At 56.3% G+C, this 18,561-nt stretch overlaps 3 protein-coding genes across 19 annotated transcripts in view; 1 reads left to right on the forward strand and 2 right to left on the reverse strand.

Annotated features, from left to right (window-relative positions):
- Positions 1 to 6,199, reverse strand: part of AK8 (adenylate kinase 8) — a 121,091-nt gene extending 114,892 nt beyond the window's left edge. Inside the window, exons 1-2 of one of the 4 annotated variants that reach the window (XM_072960362.1) lie at positions 6,000 to 6,199; positions 292 to 376 (exon numbers count right to left, since the gene is read on the reverse strand). In XM_072960362.1, the coding sequence (XP_072816463.1) occupies positions 292 to 376; positions 6,000 to 6,194 (280 nt within the window). In that variant the 5' untranslated portion in view covers positions 6,195 to 6,199. Of the gene's footprint in view, positions 1 to 291; positions 380 to 2,088; positions 2,257 to 5,999 lie in introns of those variants that run through there. The other 3 variants (XM_072960363.1, XM_006216597.3, XM_072960364.1) reach the window with 3 other exon arrangements.
- On the forward strand, positions 2,301 to 11,807 carry SPACA9 (sperm acrosome associated 9). 4 transcript variants are annotated; one of them, XM_072960370.1, is made up of 6 exons: positions 2,755 to 2,873; positions 4,051 to 4,243; positions 7,120 to 7,299; positions 9,767 to 9,969; positions 10,743 to 10,890; positions 11,740 to 11,807. In XM_072960370.1, exons 3-6 carry the CDS (start codon positions 7,150 to 7,152, stop codon positions 11,749 to 11,751), a joined length of 513 nt encoding a protein of 170 aa, XP_072816471.1. In that variant the 5' UTR covers positions 2,755 to 2,873; positions 4,051 to 4,243; positions 7,120 to 7,149; the 3' UTR covers positions 11,752 to 11,807. The 4 variants fall into 4 exon arrangements, with proteins under 4 accessions (XP_072816470.1, XP_072816467.1, XP_072816471.1 ...); XM_072960366.1 differs by having other exon boundaries at positions 2,302 to 2,873; positions 10,743 to 11,807; XM_072960369.1 differs by lacking the exon at positions 4,051 to 4,243 and having other exon boundaries at positions 2,301 to 2,873; positions 10,743 to 11,807.
- A 1,132-nt stretch (positions 11,808 to 12,939) lies between these two features.
- Positions 12,940 to 18,561, reverse strand: part of TSC1 (TSC complex subunit 1) — a 51,574-nt gene continuing 45,952 nt past the window's right edge. For all 11 annotated transcript variants that reach the window (XM_072960377.1, XM_072960374.1, XM_072960375.1 and 8 more), the window contains one exon: positions 12,940 to 18,364. In XM_072960377.1, the coding sequence (XP_072816478.1) occupies positions 17,842 to 18,364 (523 nt within the window). In that variant the 3' untranslated portion in view covers positions 12,940 to 17,841. The remainder of the gene's footprint in view (positions 18,365 to 18,561) is intronic.

The following is an 18,561-nucleotide window of genomic DNA, read 5'->3' on the forward strand; positions in this document are numbered from 1 at the left end:
AGCTTAAACCCAACAGGCGACATCAGCTGGGGCATGCCAAAGCATGAATAATTGATTCCGTGGGCCATTCGGAGGTTTTCATTTTAATAACTTGGCAAGAGAATTTTTATTAGTTGTGCTCTGAAAGAAATTAAGGCATTTTTCAATCACCCACCTCCCCAAGTTGTCAAATCATTCCCCAGCCAGTTCTGACCTCCTTTTAGATACAGAAGGACAGAGGGCCTCACAGATTCCTGGGAGGAGGGGAGGGAGACAGCTGGGGAGGGGGAGGAGGGCCACTCGAATGCTCACCATAATCGTTGTTTCGTTGCAAGTGATTAATCATGAACGGGATGGGGTCCTTGGGCTGGTGGATCAGGAGCTGCTCCAGCATGTTCTGTGGGCAGAGGGCAGACACCCATATGGTTAACACCTACATGGACACCCAGGGCCCCAGGCTCAGGTGGCCCAGCACCCTGGTTCGCTACGGATACCAGCCCCGCGGCCTGATCTCTCCCCTGTGCCCTACCCTAGCTGGCATTTGCTTGGGTTCCTGCAAGCAGAGGCATGAGGGTATTGCTGGGGAGGGAGGCAACTGGGGGGAGGCGGAGCTGGAGGTCCTTCTCCTGCATTGTGCCCATTCACCCCCTCAAGAGCCCTAGCAAATGCTGTGCCCTCAGCCTGGAACACCTTTCCCTCAGGCCTCAAAGGAAACATCCCTTCCTGATCACACTCACCAGCTGAACCTTGTCATGTGCTCCTGCAGTCCCCGTGCACCCCTAGTATTGCTTCACCCTTGTCCCAGCGCCTGGCACAATCACAGTGGGTGCCCAGCATACATGGGCTTGGGGACACAGCTGTCACTGCTCCCTGTGTTTCGCCAGAGTGGGACAGAATATTCACCAGCTAAATACCTAAGTAGTCCTGGGGTAGCCTGGCCATTTAATTCCAAGGAAAAGCAGCTTCCATGGTTCCAAGCAAAAGGCACAGAAATGAACCAGGCAGCTGAGAGGAGTTGGGCTGGGGCACTAAGGAGCATCCTTCAGCACCACAGACAAGCAGGGAGGGGCTTTAACCCTTTGGGGGCAAGGAAAGAGTGGGGCAGTAAAAACAGCGCTGAACTATGAGGTCGTGGCCCCACTGTGCATCTCACCAGCCAGTCCCTTCCCTTCTCGGGGCCTTTGCTGGCCCACCCACTAAATAAAACCACTGGACAAGATCCTTCATCAGTCATATTTCACTGGAGAGATGGTGTGAGAGATGGTGGAAAGTTAACGCTTTCCAAAGAAGCGTACATTCGCTGGGAGGATGGAGACGCAGGTTTCTGAGTCTGAGCTCTCCTCTCACATGTGCAGGTCAGAGGCTCAAGTGGCCACAGGTATCACTAAGGAGGTGCCTCTGGGGATGGGATACATCTGGAGGAGCAAACAAATGCTCCAGCTCCCCTTTGGCCCTCAGAACCTCTGAATGGCTGAGAGGTCTTCCAGTCAGGCTCCTGAAAGCCTTTACTTCCCCGAGATGCCCAGGGGACATCTGGAGCACAAGCAAGGGTGGGGTTTTGCCTAAGGTCAGGAACTCAGGATGAGGGCTTGGACGCTGCCCTGAACTCTTGGCCGAGGAGGAAGGGCCAGATGGGAAATGCTGCTGTCCAAACCACAGGGCTGCTGTTTCAGGAGGCCGCCCTCTCATTGGATGGGGATGCCACCTCCAACTCAGACGCTCCCCAGCTGAGAAACCAACACCGCAGACAGCGTGGGAATTGTTAGGGTTAGACAAGTCCCTTGGAGACCACCTCTTGCAACCTGGCATTTCACAGATTGGGGAACTGAGAAAAGGAAGGGACCAGACCGTGGAGCGGACTGGCCAGGAGCCCAAACCAAATCCTGGCCTCCCACCAGGTTCCGCGGGATAGCGTCAGGGGGCATCTTCTGATTGAGGGGTCCCTTGAGGTACGACGGTACGGAAGTCGTACACCCCAATTTGGGCGGCCTCCTGGGTAACAAACGTGATCCCTCCCTGATGCGGGGTCACCGGCGCGCACCCGGACCGCGACAAGCGGTTCCCCGGCCGCCGCCTTGTGTCGCGACAGGACAGGGCTGCCCGGGTCACCTGCATCATCTCGAAGACGTGGTTCGCCTCCCCATACTGGGGCATTTCCGGGGGGATGCGGTGCGGGGCGGTGGTCGCGTCCATGCCACCGTGCAGCGCGGCCGCTCCCTGGTGACCGGCGTCGCTAGGGCCGCGCGTCATCGGCGCGCGCCGCTCCCTGGTGACCGCCGTCGCCAAGGGCGCCGTTACGTCATCAGCGCGCCTGGCCCGCCGGCCCGGCGATGGGCCTGGCCTCGGGCTCTTCTGCTGGTTTCGTGCCGCCGCCTGGGGCAAATGCTTTCCCCGCCCCGGCCTCCCCTTCGCGTCTGCGCCTCAGTGAGGTGCCTCAAGTCTCTTCCAGCTGTGGCCTCCTGGGGTCAGAGGCGCCCTCTGTGCTGTGACAGCGCACAACACCCCGGGGCACCTCGGCCCCCGAGAGGGCGGGAGGCGGATCCCGCTTCTGGTTCCGCCAACGCGCCCTGGCCCAGACATTAGGGCCTCAGTTTACGTCCTTAAAACGAAGGCACTGGAAGATGTGGGGGAGGGTGGTTGAAAAGGGAGGGACGGGCGCGAAGTCCTCAGCCCAACTCTGAGCTTCGGAGCCCCCCCAAGACCGCGCCACTGGCTCCGGGGGTGGGGCGGGGCTGCCTCCTGACCGGATTGCTATGGCACCGGCGGTAACAATCGGGCCCGCGGCCCCGCCCCTTCTCACCCCACCCACCCCGCCTCCCAAGCCCTGGGAAGGGCCTCCCCGCCCCTCCGGGGCCCCAGGCACCCACGGAGGCACCTCAGCTTCAGGACGCTCTGTGAGTGAAGGCCGCTCTGGGACAAGCCCTGGGTCTGGAGACTGGGTGGGGTGAGGGGGTTGGAGAATGGAGGGGACCGCCGCTGCTGCTGCTGTCCCGGGAGAAAGATGCGGTGGGATGCGGTGGGGGGAAGGAGGTATGCGAGTCGTGTTAATCCCCAGTGGGCAGCCTGGTATCGGACGCAGAACTGGATTCGGAGCTCTCCCTCCTGTCCGTTGCTATTTTTAGTAGAAACTACCTTTTTTGAGCTGTGCTCCCAACGAAACTTTGGTGTTTGTGTACATTAGGAAGAGGGAGTATGGCATCGTCAATACAGATTGCCCAAGACTCACATCTTGGCTCCGCTCTCACCAAGCTGTGCCAGCCTCCCCTGGGAAGTGGGGATTATGGCAGGACTCCATGAGCTAGTATGTCTGAAGTATTAGAAAGTAACTGGCGTGTAGTAAGTACACAGTGCTTAGGGCTAGTATTAGTAATATCATCTCATTTAATCTTTGCACCAACCCTGGGAAATAGGTACCTTCATTCCCATTTTACAGATGAGAAACTGAAGGATCAGAATGATGAAAAGTTGTTCACTGAGCCATTTCCCCCTTCTGGGCCTCTTTCCCCATAAGTTGTTGATCATGCAGCATTAAAACCAGAAGAGCCCTTGAAGAGCCTCAAAACCAAATTCCCTCATTTTACAGATGGAGAAACTGAGGCCCAGAAAGGGGGAAATTATTGGCTAAGTTCACCCATTAAATCAAAGGTAGAGCCAGGCTGGAACTAGGCAGCCTGACTCCTAGCCAAAGGCTTTTCCAGCAGCCACCAGCCTGGAGATACACCCTTCAAGGCTAAAAGGCTGCAGTTCTGTCTCTCCCCCTCAGAACTGCCTCCACAAAGCACGCACACCTTGGTAGCCTTGTCAAACCCAACTGCAAAGATGGCTGGGGGAGGAAAGGAAGCTGCCTACCCCCCGAACAAAGAACACAACCGCCAAGCCTGCAGTTTGCACTAGAGAGGCTCAGTTTGCTTCCTGGACATTTTTGAAATGACTTGCCTTTCTCCTCATTTATTTTAAGCCCTAGGCATTTTTCATACCACGATTTAATCTTCCTTAGCAGCCTGGAAAAATACAAATCAATTAAAGCCTGAAACCTATTGGGTAATCATTTTTCCCTACCTCCTCCCCCAGATTGAGAAGTGCTTGCACCCTGTGCCTTTCATCCAGACTAATTTGGCTGCAGTGACTCTGGTTCAAGGGACGATCACTTTGGATAGCTTATTACAGCTCCTCTCACGACATTCCTGGTGTGCATGTCACAAGTCCATAGGATCAAGAACCAAGTCGGTTTTGCTCCCAGGGGCTCTTGGGGCCACCAGCTAAGGTAGTACTTTATCCCCGGAGAATCTGGCAGCCCCAGGAGGGTGGCAGAGCTGGGCACACAGGGCAGCCCCCAGAATGCTAGTCCTCATGGCTTTGCGATAGGGAACAGGGAACAGTCTCACGGTAGTGGGAGCGAGGCCCAGGGGTCTAACTATGCAGGCCCTTGGTACCCACCCCCACCTAACCACCCCCCAGCCATAGTAAATCTGATATTCGGCGTGTTTCTCTCTATGGACCACGACTGAGGGAAGGTGGGAGGTATCCAATTTAAGATCCCAGACTTTATAAAGTCAGGCAAGGCTGAGTGGGAAATCCTGGTTTGCTCATACCCTAAGATGCCAGACCTCAGCTCTGTCATCTGCCATGTGGGGATAATCAGCCGTGGTCCGCCGTTCACAGGACTGGGAGGAGGACTTGAGATAATGCCTGTGCTGCGCCTGCCCCGCTCCTGCAAGTGCCCCTCTGGCTGCCTGTGTAGCCCTCTGCTCCCGCCATTCCTGCCGGCTGCCTGCTTTCTTTTCTCCTTGTCTAAACTGCTGTTCATTTCACTTATCCTTATGGTCTGCCTCCCACTCTCACAGTCCCTCCAGGGTAGGGAATCCTGTCCTGTTCAGTGCTGTATATCCAGCCCAGCAGCCGGAATGGTGTCTGGCACGGCAGCATGAATGAATGAACAAATGATCGAGTGCTTGGCACCTCCTCGGCACAGAAGCCTTCAGTGGTTGCCCTTGCAGCTTTGCCTGCCGCGTGGGTCCCTGCCAGCTGCATTCTGCACTTAAGCTAGTCCCACCCCCCAATCTCTACCCAGGGCCCACCCCTCAGCCCACCTGCCCTCCTCCCCTCCAAAGCCCGCCTGCCTCTTCAAACCTTCCTTCCTCCAGCAGCCAGAGCCCTCAGCAGCCTCTGCCTCTTTCGGGGTACACATCATGCCTGTTTTCATCCTACCTTGATTATTGAGTTTCTGGCACCCCCTTAAATTTTGTCCTGAGGTGTGTGCCTCACTCTCCTCGCCCTAGTCCAGGTCCTAAGCCTGCTTCCATGGGAGGCGACAGAAAACCACTGTGCCCCAGGTTTACTGTCATTTCTGCCTCCAGGTAGGGGGTGGGGGCCCTGGCTGGATATGGCAGGTGTTCAACACGCCTCGCCGCGTCCCCTCCACCCCGCTCCCCTTCCTGTCTTGTGCTGAAGGGGGAGGAGGCTGAGCTGGAAGGAGGCCACCGCCCTGCACGGCCCCAGACCAGGCCCGTCTCCAGTGGAGCTGCACTGCTCTGTTGGCAAGCACAGGTGCTATGGCTCCAGGGGCGGGGCCCTCCCCGCGTCTGCAGGAGACCCACCTGGGTGTGTGCAGCACGACCGTCAGGCTCCCCGCTGCGCGGCCCCTTAATGGTGACCCGGCTGCATTCAGCTCCCGGCCCGGGACAGGGGCTCCGAGGCTGCACGTCCCCAGGCCCCAACCCTCCCAAGTTCTCTGATTCACCGCTCCCATCACGCCGTGAAGGACACCTCATGGTCTGTCCTCCTTAGGTTTCCTTTCGTCCCCCTGACGCCGTCTCCTCTTGCCACAGAGTCTCCCTGGCTGCAGTCCTGCTGTGCTCAGGATGCTGAGGGAGACACAGCCGAAAGCAGGCCTCCTCTCCACCTGGGACCTGCCAGGAGGAGCCTGGAGTGTGTCCCCCTGACCCCGCCAAGCATTCTGGCCCCTTCCACCTGCAGCATCTGGCTCAGCCCCTCCCTCAGTGCCGCCACCTCTGACTCACATGGGGCACATCCAAGCCCAGGTTCCATGTATGCTGGTGCCCCGTGGTGCACAGCCAGCCAGCTGCTGCAACTTTGAGGATGCTGGTTAGACAGCAGGACACCCGGGACCCAGGGTGTCTCTGGAACAAGCTTCTGTGGCACCCCGGGGAGTCAAGGGGGGGTTGACCTACTGAAGCCCCTTCCAGCTCGGGCATTCCGTGAACCTGTGACCTGCAGCATTTTGCAGTCGCTTAGCAAAATTATGATGTCACGGAGGGCAGAACCCACAGCCTTTTCTGCTCAGAGGAGATTCTGGACGCACGTGGACCTCCTGGATCACATCAGAGACAGTCTGTGAGGCACCAAAAGACAGAACCCCTCGCAGCCTTCCTGTTTCCAATCAGGCTCACCCCTGCAAACACTTTGGGGGGCGGGGGGTCACCAGCGGCCGACCCCTGCCCTGGGGATGGGCAAACCCGAGCTCGGGCCCCTGCCCCCCGCAGTGCAGGGACACCGCGGCTGCTTAGGCTGGTGAACCCAGCGCCGGCTCTTTCCTGCTTCGCCCGCTGGGGAGACTCCCTACGCTTTCCCAGCAGTTGCAGAGGGGCAGCTGTTTTAAAATAATTTGCTTCCAATTGATAACATCGTAGATTTTCCATGCTGTGGCTCGCTCCTCAAGCCCAGCTTTTGCTGACACTGCCTGGAGGCATTGGAGGCCGTGTGTGTGTGTGTGTGTGTGTGTGTGTGTGTGTGTGTGTGTGTGTGTGTGTGTGTGTGAGTGTGTGTGTGTGAGAGAGAGAGAGAGAGAGAGAGAGAGAGAGAGAGAGACCCATAATCTGGAGAAACCAAGGCCCAGAGAAACTCGTCTACGGTTGAGGGCAAGTGGATTTGGGGCGGGCAGGGCTCTGTCGCCACAGCCTGCTGGGTTCTTGAGCGAGTTTGCAGCCTCCTGGGACCTCATTTCCTTCTCTGCAACATGGGGGTGAAAACATTCCCCGCTCCCCAGGGCTGTGGGGAGCTGCTCCGCTCGGTGTGCCTCTGAGAGGCCCCCCTCCGTGGCCGCGGGCATCTCGCGACCCCGGCGCTGGATCACTGGGCCAGGCCCCTGGGACCTCATTGCTCTCCTCTTCCTCGCACTAGACCCTCCTCTACCGTAAGTGACCACCGAGGATGACCATGAATGAGGTGAAGGAGTCCCTTCGGGGCGTGGAGCAGAAGTACAAGCTCTTCCAGCAGCAGCAGTTCACCTTCATCGCGGCTCTGGAGCACTGCAGGGAGAACGCCCATGACAAGATCCGGCCCATCTCCAGCATCGGACAGGTGGCGCCTCCCGGGCGGGCGGGCGGCCCGGGTCGCAGACACCTGCCAGACCCAGAGGCTCCACGGTGGGGGGGGGGCACTCAGGGGGTGGGGGGCGGGCCCAGGCCCAGTCCTCTCTCTTGAAAGTTGAAAAACTGAGGCCCAGAGAAGGCAAGAGCATCTGTGCCAGAATCAGGACTCGGATCCCAGTGGTGGAAGGAGCCCTTCATTCATTCCCTCAGCAAATCTCTGAGTGAATAACAAAGGGGTTAAAACGCAGGCTCAAGGCTCAGCTAGCCAGGGCTTACGTCCCGGCTCTACCACGCCCACCTCTGTGACCTCGGGCCAGCCAGTCACCTCTCTAAGCCTCAGCTTCCTCATCTGTAAAATGTGAAAAAAGCAGCACACACCTCCTAGGGCCGTTAGGCGGACTCCATGACATCATCCGGAACACACGCAGCCAGCACCTGCGTTATCCGCGGGGCCCTGCGCTCAGTGCTGGGGATGGATGGCAGCAGCTGCACGTGGTCCCGGCCAGTGGACCCCACTGGGTCGGAGAAACCGCGACACACCTAGTGCATTGTCAGTGGTGTTTACGGATGTTTCCGTTTAACCCGAGTCTCCTGGGGGGTTCGCTGCCTTCCAAGTTTGCTCTGCAGGACTTCAGGATTGAACGAGCCTTCCAGGAAGTCACAGGCTTGAGCCACGGTGTGTTGGGAACACTACCCTAGATGGTACCCTCTCCAGCTAAGGAGATGCTACCTGCTAAGGAGCTGGCTTGTCGAAGGCTGACTGCTCACAGGGTGGGGCAAGAGTGGGGACCAGGGCTCAGAACTGCTCAGGAGAAGCACACAGGGCCACAGAGGGCAACCCCTGCCTGGCAGCATCCTTCAAAAAATTCTTTAATTTTTGCAAGAATTTCTCCCAGTTTTTTAACTTGAAATTTTAAAAACCTACAGAAAATGAATGCCCATGTAACCTTCACCGAGATACACCAATCTGTAATATTTAGCCATGTTTGCGTGTACCCTCTTCCCTCCGGACTATTTGAAAGTAGACTGGCTGCATCCTTTTTAGCCCATCCCCCAGAGGCTCAGATTTCCAGGGCACTGAACAGGTTTTCAGCACCAGGAAGGAGCACCTGAGACGCCCCTACTTCTGCTCAGAATCTGCATCAGGGTGGAGTGACCCAGGCCTGCTCCTTCTTGCCTTAGGTTCAAGGAGGCTTTTGGTAAATAGTGGCCCCACGTGTGTTGACTTTCAACCCTCACCCTGCCCTTCCTGGACCAGAAGTATCCAAACGTTACCCACACACACACTCGGCATCTGGTGACAGTGCCCTTCTGTGCTTACACCACAGTGCAGGCTCCATTCTCCCACCACAGACCCGGGCCAGGGGTGCTGGAGTGTGGGCATACGCTGTGGGATCAAGAGTCTCGTCCCCTGACCAAGCGACTGTGCTTGGGAAGGGACGACTTGAGGTCACGTGCGAAGACATCCCCTTGGAACGAAAAGGCCATCAGTGGCAGCAGGAAACCCTGCTTTAGACCTCAGTTCCTGGGAACTGGAGGAGGTGGGCGCTGCCCTGCCCCCGGGTCGTGGAGAGGAGGCGACTGTGTGACCTGGGCCAGTTCATCCCACCTGGACCACAGCCAGCTCCTCCCCAGCACAAGGTCAGGCATCTCAGGTCACCCTGGAGAGACAGCCCTGACCCAGGAGGGATCCCCACCGCCAGCCAAGGAAAGGAGTTGAAATTAGACCAACTTACCGCTCTTCTTGGCACCTTTTATGACTGGTTTAAGAGAAGCCTCCCTGCTGCCAAACACACCCATATGGGAGGTTAGTTTCCAGTATTTAAGCTCCGCTCTCCTCGAGCTGATTTTTGTCTACGGCACGAGGTAGACACTACATTTTTTTTCTCACATGGGTAACTTTTCCCAGCTCTCCTTACCGACATGTCCCTCTTCTCTAACCTTGCAAACATTGGACACCACCGCTACAAAGGAGTCTAGTCTGCACCTCAGTCTGAGTGGCCCAACCCAGAGGTCCTCTAAGTGGGCCCTCTAAGTGGGACTGTGGCGTGAAAACTCAGGGACCAGCCCTCTCTGCTGCAGGTGTTGGCACAGGCGCGTGGGGACCAGTGGGAGGTCTGGGCTCAGAGCGCCTTGAGCTGGGGGTGAGATCCAGCTTTGCCCCGGCAGGGTGCCTGAGCAGGGCGTCTCAGCCCTCCGAGTGTCCACATTCATCTGTCAGGTAGGGGTGTAAAGAGGTGCCCGGCACTTAGCATGTAGGTGAGGACGAAGTGCGATCAGGCCTGCAAAGCCTTCCGCTCGGTGCCTGAGACGCTTAATGACGTTTGCTGGATGCAGTGTCTGTATATTCAGATACTTCCACACTACTGGCTTCTCCCCGGTGACTGTGGGCAGGTCGGAGGACCAGAGTGGGTTCTCCTGTGTCCTCCCAGCGCCCGTGACGCCGGCCTTTGCAGGTCCAGAGCTACACGGAGCACTACTGCAACAACTCCACCGACCGGCGCATCCTGCTCATGTTCCTGGACATCTGCACAGAGCTGAGCAAGCTGTGCCAGCACTTCGAAGCCCTGCACTCCGGCACCCCCGTCACCAACAACCTCCTCGAGAAATGCAAAACCCTCGTTAGCCAAAGCAACGACTTAAGCAGCCTTCGAGCAAAGTAAGACCCACCCCCCTGCCCGTCCTGTTCTCAAGGCTTCAGCGTGTGCATCTGGCGAGGGGGCGGGAGAGGAGGCGTCCTGAAGGAAAGGACAGGCTTCTGGCGAGAGGGCAGCTCCGTCTGAACTGGTGACCCGCGTGGCCACTGTCCAGACTTTCCTCGCCCGGAGCCCGAGGCCCATTGCTTTACTGGAATGACTCTGATCCCACACATCATTTTATTGAAAATGAGGGATTCTGGGGCCCAGATCTAGTCAGGCACAAACCCTCTCACTGGAGCCAGCACCAGGCAAGGTTCCCAGAGGCCCAGGAAGAAGTGGGACGTTTGGAGCCGGTTCCCATGGGTGTCAGCTCCGCAGGCGTGCTCCCCTAATTCCGAGCCCTGGGGGATCCGCGGCACAAAGCACCACACTCCTGAGGAAGCTGTTTACACATTAGGCTAAGAAGAGTCACAGGGACGAAACGGTATATTCTGGAGGGGTTACAGCAGATTTCCACGGCCTCAATCCAGGTTTCTACGAACCGCAGGCCCGTGGCTTACAACTCTCGCCTTTCACACTAGGATTACCCGGGGCCCCTGGCCCCCTAAACCTGCTGAACCACCGCACCTGGAACCCCGAGCCCCGCCCGGTGCGTGCACAGTTCTAAAACCTCCCAAGGCAGGTCTGAAGTGCAGGCAGGTTAGAGAGCCCTGCCCGCGGCCTGGCGGTGTCTTGCTGCAGCGCGGCGAGTCCCCGCGGCAGGGCTCACCTGGCCCTTCTTGCCGCCCTGCAGATACCCTCACGATGTGGTGAACCACCTCAGCTGTGACGAGGCCAGGAACCACTACGGAGGCGTGGTCAGCCTCATCCCCATCGTCCTAGACTTGATGAAAGAATGGGTTGCGCACTCGGAGAAGCTGCCCCGCAAGGAGCTGCAGCACGTGAGTGAGCCCCAGGCCCGCCAGGAAGCCACCAGGGCGGCCGCAGGGGCTTTCCAGACTGCAGGCGCCCAGCCTGGCTTAAGGAAACACAACTATAGGCAACTGACAAAAGACAGCCTCAAACCTAGGGGGACAGACAAAGGATGTGCAAAACCTCCCTGGAGACCACCTGGTGGGAAACTGTAAGGCCTCAACCCCAGTCCCACCCCTTCCCCTTCCCTCCCCTTCCTATAGGGTGCTTTGTTACTAAACTTGGTTTCCACTAGCTGATCCATTTTCATCATCGCCCACAGTCCCTGCCACTTATTACCCCAAAGGGGACTGCCCAATACACGACTGAGAACCTTTCTCCTTCTCTCGCTCTAACTTCTTTCCCTCGCCTCTGAGTGTCAGGCTCTGTGCCGATGAAGGGGACCCTCAGAGTGTGTGTGGGTAGAGGGTGTCGCAGGGAGGCTGGGAAAGAGCTGACTGTCCAACCCAGGTCCAGCTTTCCAGGCTGAGCCATCCGGCCGGAGGAGGCCGCACAGCTCCCTTCCCGCTGCAGCGGCGGCAGTGGCCGTAGGCGAGGCCCGGACCTCTGCAGGCAGGGCTGCTCCCGCCTCGCAGGACGCTGCCTCGGAGTGTTTAGGTCCCTGGACCAAAGCCCAAACGGGAATGAACTGGCCTTTCCTCTCCTTTACTTGAGAGAGAAACTCTGAGAGAAGCTGGAAGAATTGATTTTGTGGATCCCGTACAAGAATAATTACCTCGTTTTCACAACATAACTGAGGCCCAGACATTGAAAAAATGTGTCACCAGCTCCTGAGCTTGCCAGAGGTGCTGTCTGACTGTTGGTTTTTCCCTTCACAGGGGGCGACTTAGCTTCTGTACTCTTGCTTCCTCGGGGGCGACAGTCAAGAATAAAAGGTGTTCTACCACCTCTTTGCCTGGCTTGCTTTCCTGAGACTTGTCCCTTAAAGATAATGACATTTACCCGAAGACACCAGAGCGCACCGGGCAGCAGCAGAGCCGCTCTGGACAGGAACCCCCGGCTCCAGTCGCTTCGAGGAGGTGCAGGCCACAGGCCCACAAGCCAGCACAGTGACTCCTCGCAGAGCCAGCGGCCTAGCCAGACATCCGAACATCTGAACTTCTCAGACAAAACTGAAAACTGCCACCTCTCAGGCTTTGTCTCAAAGGAGCTGCTTCCGCCATTCCAGTGGGCAGAGCACACCCACTTCCGGGCAGCTGGGCAGTGGGGACCCACACTGTATTGCAGCTCTTCGCCTCCGGTCCTTTCCCAGGAAGGCCAGGCTGGACCTGACGAGTGTTCAGTGGTGGCTTCCTGCCTTCCTCCCGGTAGCCGATGGCACATGGAAGGCGGCGGATGTGAGCTGCACGCTCTCCTTGGCACACGCATAAGACACGGTTGGCAAGGCTCAGGGTCTATCAGTTCTCAACAACTTCAGTGTCACTTGAGCTCCATCCAAAGGGCTGTGTTCGGGGGAGGGTATCGCCCAGGGGTAGAGCACATGCTTGGCATGCTTGAGGTCCTGGGCTCAACCCCTAGTACCTCCATTAAAAAAATAAATAAACCTAAGTCCCCCCCACCTCAAATACCCAAAACCAAAATCAACAATAAAAATAGAACTTAAAAAAAAGGCGGGGGGGAGGCTGTGTTAAACCCAAGTTGCCAGCCAACCCCTAGGAAGGCGAGCACACCCTGGACACAAGGGTGGGTGGCGGTGCAGAACCGGCAGACTGCCTGGCTGTGAGTCTGCTGGTAGAGCCGCCTCCAGTCACCTCTTCCCACATCTCCAGGACACTTGAAGGGCATGAATTTGAGGCAGATCAGGGTAGGATCTGTGGCTGTTTGCCACATGATCTGCCAGAACAAAAGGGTCTTACAGAGACTGAAGCCAGATTCCCCTCGGCAGTACCTTCCTCCAGCCACCCGGGGTCACCAAGCAATCCCAGGCCCCGAGGCTTCAGCATCTTGGGACTAGTTCCTACTTTGCCCGCAAGCCCCTCAGAGGCCGACATGAACCACTTCATGTCAGTACAGCAGAGTAGTGCAAAACAATAAGTTTTTATTTGTTCACAGTTAAACACAAGCAACTGCCTTGACATTTTAGGACATTCTAAGGACAGCAAACCCTTTTGATTCCACTTCCCACTCACTCAGATTGTACCATTTTCTCCTGCAGTTCATGTTACGGCATCTGATGCGGATTGTTTGACATGCTGTTAAAGGTCAAGGCGGGAAGGTTTAAACCTTTTGACAACAGATGACTTTCTCATATTTAGCTAAAAGCAGTCAGCCAAAAAAATCTGGTTTTCAGTGATAGGACCCCTTTAAACTGCAAGTTAGCCACATGTGGTTGATCCATGATTGAGTTATAAACCTAGATAATGTCTTAGCAAAATCTGTTCCTCCATAACGTATTTCTGGTCCATGGAAGTCTGCTGAAAAGCGATCACTGATTCTTCCTAGTGCAAAATGCCTGGCTGCCTCTTGGATGAGCCAAAGTACCTGCTGCTGAGGGCAGTGCTGTTCCCTCCTGTCCCAACACTGTATCAAGGTGGGGAGAGGGGGGCTGATCTGGGGGGGGCCTCAAACTCTCAGGGGTCGCCTCTAAAAGATCTATTCCAATGGTTCGACTAGCCTACTTATCGCAGAGGGTGGACGATTTTGTGGCACTGTGATGGGGAGGAGAGAAAGCCCCTCTGCCTTCACTAACTCATTTCAAAGCCAAAAGCAGTCATGGGCACAGGCACATGGCACCCAGGCAGGTTCCCCTTGTGGCTGCAGCCATGCTTCTCTCAGGTCGGCACGAACAGACTGCAGGACGGCGTGGGAAAGACGGAAACACTGTTCTCTCTGGGCACATCAGAGAGTCGTGGACGGGGCAATGAGCCACACGGGGACAAGGGTCGCAGCAGCAGCCCAGGGGCCAGGCCCGGACCTAAATTTGTTCTCTCACTTGTAAAGAAAAGCTTAACTGTGTGCAATCCCTCTGCAGCGGTCGGGGCGGGGGGCAGGGGCACGTGTCACAGAACTCTGGATGTGAACGGATGCACAAGCATCTCCAGGCCAGATACATTCTCCCCTGTTCACTGCTTGTCAATGTTTAAAGCACAAGCCTGGGAGAGTGAAACCGCGCAGGGTAAGACGTGCTGATCTGACAGCCTTCTCCCCTGGGTGAAACGTACACTCCCGGCTGGGCTCGGGCTTCTCCCGGGACCACCCGGAGGAGAGGCTGGCCCCTCCGGGAGCATCGGGCAGAAGGTGGTGGCAGCCCACCCCGAATGCGGTTCTGGGCCAAGTCTTCACAGTGCCCAGCCCTCCTGAGATGTGGCCACACCCCCTACAGCCTCTTACTGCTTCTGGTTAGAAAAGCTGTGCGTCTTCGCGTAGCATTTTCTTTCGTTTGTTCTTCAGTTATTTCTTCCTGGATTCAAGTGGCATGTTCTAGTATTTGGTGAAAATTCACATTGGCTACCATAGCACTTTCGTTACATTCTCTACACAGAAACATCCACCTTTTTAGTCTTAAGTGGAAGTCGGAAGCTTTGTGGTCTCCAGGGACCCCCCCATCGTCACCGTCATTTTATTCATCCTCTTCTACAAAACTACTAGAGCTTTATCTTTCTCAACAAAACCCCAGAAACTACACGCGCTGTTGCACGTGAGGCCGGCCCAGGGCTGGGGTTTCGTTTCCTGCCGTCCTGGCTCTGCCCAGTGGAGGGCTGGCTTCTGGCCACGGGGGCACGGCGGGCTGATTTTTCCAACTGTCAATGGCTTGTGGGACCTTTTCCTGGATTGTAACAGTTTACCTTTTAAGAAGAGTTCGGACTACTTCCCCCTAAACGCAGTACGTATATTCTGGCTCACAATGTAGGTTCTCTGTCAGAGAGCCTATGAACCTTCAGCAGCTTACTCCCAAAGGTTAGGCAGCTCTCCCTCTGCTGACAGGCCTAGGGTGGCACGTCTACTGCCCGCCCCCGCCTGGTAAGGCTGGTCCCAGCGCTCATCTCCAGGGAAACCTCTTGACCGAAGAAACGATCTTCACCTCCCACCTCTGGATTTCAGTTAGTTTTCTTATTCATGACCAGGTATTTCTTCCACTTCCACAGTAACCACTTTCACAGATCTGGGGCAGAACCTTGTCAAAAGCTTTTGAAAACTCCCTGAACATTCTGTCTGCTGGAAGGCCTGCAGCAGCATCAGGAATTCATGTTCCCCACGGAGACCGCGCTGCCACCTTCCACCCCTACCCTGCCCCCGATGACACTGCAGTGCTCCCTTTTAGAACAAGGTTTCACGCTACCCAAGAAGCAGGCTCTGATCTTCTCTGGGCCTGTGCCGATCCCAGTTAGTGGCAGGTGGGGATCAGAACAGGTTATGGACGTTGGCCAAACAGCTCCAAGGCAGACAAGCCTGCTCAAGAGTGACCCTGGATGGAGGCCAACCCTGACGCTTGCAAATGCTGCCCTGCTTAGTCTCAGGGAAGGCTCTGCTGGGAACACCGTTTCAATGCCTTTGCCCTGCCTGTTCCCGGGCCTCAATTATCTTTCAGAAGTTCCTCCATCACCATCACCTTTCCCTCTTTAAAGACACTCACTGCAGCATAATCAAGTGAGCTGGTGACTCTTGGCAGGTTTATCACTTTCAAAATCAAACCAAACCTTCTTACCGACTCAAGTCTTTTGCAACATAAAATCCTAAATTTCCAGGTTGGGCAAGTTCAGCATGCCGCCAGACCCCCATTCCCCAGCCTTGGCCCCCCAGAGCCCAGAGGAGGCTGAGTGCTGCTGCCTTGGCCACGGCGAGGCTGAGCAGACGGATGCCCAGGCTAGAGGAGTGGGCAAGGGCCTCACAGAGACCCGCCCACAGAGCCTCCAGCCCAGGCCTCAGGCCACATGTCCATGTTGTCCGCCTCTTCCTTATACTTTTACAAACTGCCTGCTTAAAAAAAAAGGTTTTTCTTTCTTTACGTTGGCCTCCTTGCCTTTGCCAGTTAGTCAGGGTAAAGGCTTTGGTTTAAGTGCCTATGTCTTTGTTCTGCAGCACAGATCTTTTGGTCTTGGGGAGGGGTAAGCACTGAGAACCAGTTGTAATAGTTATCTTATAACATTTCTTTTCTGAATTTGTTCACGTTTTCCCTTTCTAAATGAAACTGAACTAGGGAGCTAGAATGCATTTGATTTTAAGCTTTCCTTTGGAAAAAGCTGAATTAAATATACGGTGTCATTAACTCCGCAGCGGACATCTGGCGGCCACGGCCGGCGCCGTGCTGGGCCGAGAGCAGGCGGGCACACACCCTCCCTCCAGCTGCGCAGCAGCCAGCCGCGCCCCGGGAGCCCCGTGCCAGGGCGGCCCCCCGCCCGCACAGCCATGGCCACAGGGAGGCGCTTGTTACCCAGCTCCCGCTGGTCGGGACACTAGAGTATTTATTGCCACTTTTTAAAAGAGACCTTTGCCCTCATGTGCTGGGAGCTCCCACAAGCGGTAACATTCGTACCATCACAGTTTGCCTTTGCCCTCCTCGTGGGTGAACACTTATACTTTTACTGAAAGAAGAGAAAGAGAAAAACCAAGTTCATCGGCTCTTTCCTGCCAGCCTCTCCCCGCCTCAGTCTGGGCTGGGACACGAGGCAACAATCCTTAGGCTCTAGCATTTGTTTCCGGGGCATCTGTCAAGTTCAGATTCTGTGCCACCACCAGTGTCCTGACTGGTGTCACCTCTCACGGGCGTGCGCGGGCAGCCCTTTGGCAGCGGTCACCAGGCCTCCGCTTTAACGCTCTGCCAGGTCTAACGTGGGGGGGGGGCAGCATCAAGCTCCCTGCAGAGTTGGCCCAAAAGTCAGGATTGCTGTGAAAAAGCTGTTACGTTCTCGGTGGCCTAGAACCTACCACAGTGAGGCAACTCTCACAGCCTGAGAAACAACGGTCATAAACTTTGAAGAAACTCATTGGACCTTCAGAGCCTTTCTGCTGCAGCATCACACAGAAGCTGACAGAAACAAGAGGCATACGGGGTGCTAAGGGAGGTGAACAGACAGTGGCGTGTCAGCGCGGGGCTCAGCCGGCGCAGCCCTGCCTGGACCCGGGGGCCAGGTCCCCACCCACGGCGCTCCTCCTTCCAGGTAACTGCTCTAGTCGCCATCCTGCCCTGCTGCAGAGAGCAGGGCCGAGCACCCACACGCCAGCCTCTGCTCAGAACAGTGCCAGCTTTCGAGCAAACACCACAGAAATAAGAGGTAGTGGGGGTGGGCAGGGTGTTCCCAAAGGGCAGTGTGGTCTCCACGGTGCCAGCTCTGGACTTTCTGAATGATAGGCATGTGTTCACATAGAAGTTTCTAGGCAGCTTATCAGAACCACCAAAAAAACAAGGGTGAAGAAACCATCACTTTTCTAGATCTGCTGCTTTAGGTGCTAAACCAAAGAGCAGGGAACAAGGCTCACGTAAGAGCTTTCCTGTGAAGAAGACGAGCTTTGCAGGCTACCCCTCCCGGAAAGGGACAGAACCAGACTTACCTGCGATGCCACCAGTTACCTGGGCCAGCAGAGGGCCAACCCAGTTAGCTGAGCCTCAGGAAAGGAGAGAGTGGTGTGTTAGCCTCAAAGATTAAATTTGGCCTCATATTGCACAGGTTCAAAGGACCCATTTTGCAGGAAAAAGAAGAAGATAAAGCTAGTGAGGAACACACACTGGCCCTCGGGTTAGCACACGCTGCCGGGTAAATGAAAGACAGGGTCTGGGGGTGGCTGAGGGAAGGTTAAGAGGCATTTCAATGCCAGATCCAAAAACCGTTCTGCACTCAGTCAACTGTCAAAAGGACCTCCATCCCATTTCCACTGCGTGAGCTAGCCACTCAAACCCTGGAAACAGGAAAGCTCTGAAGCGTGCATTCACACTCCTGTTCTATGCCAGCAATATGCAGGGTAACACTGACTGACCATCGTCCTTAGCTGTGCTCATTGTGAGCCTCGTTGTAGTCCATGATACGGAGCTGTCCAACACTGTCCGCGTTTGGGGGAGATGGGTGCGGGCCATCGAGGCTCAGGGGCGTCTTGGCTTCCATGCTGGAGTCTTTGCCCAGTTCTGTCTTTAGGGTCTCAGAAAGGCTACTGATGGTCACACCGTCCTCGTCACACTGGCTCTCGCTCTTATTACGAAATAACTCTCGCGCCTTCATGCCCAGGAAGCTTTTGGAGCTGGGAAGTGAGCCAACAGTCGCAGGGATGCTGGTAGAGGGCTCCCCGGCGGCAGTGTCCCACCGACTGCCGAACGGGCCCGCCCTCTGGTTCGGGGGCTTCTCCGGAGTGGAGAGCTCGCTGCCGCCGCTGCTGCCGCCTCCGCCGCCTCGGCTCCCACTGCTGCCGCGGGCGCCGCCAGGTCTGAGGGGCCTGGTCTCACCGTTACGGCCAGCTGCCTCTTCACTGTGCCCTGGTGCAGAATCCGAGCAGCCGTCATTGCAACAGTCAAGCCTGTAAGAAACCCAGGAAGGGGAAAAGGAGTTGGTGGTTATGGCGTCCACATCTGGGCATTATCCTGACCCGCGCTCACGCCGACACTGAACTATGCCAGCCGGCCCTCTGTTTTAGGATCGAGGACTTGAGTATGAGCACTCATGAAGAGAAAGGTGAGTCATGACTAGGGACCTCAGATGGCAATCTTAAATATG

The sequence above is a fragment of the Vicugna pacos genome, chromosome 4, assembly GCF_048564905.1.
Source record: "Vicugna pacos chromosome 4, VicPac4, whole genome shotgun sequence".
In the NCBI taxonomy this organism is placed as follows: domain Eukaryota; kingdom Metazoa; phylum Chordata; class Mammalia; order Artiodactyla; family Camelidae; genus Vicugna; species Vicugna pacos.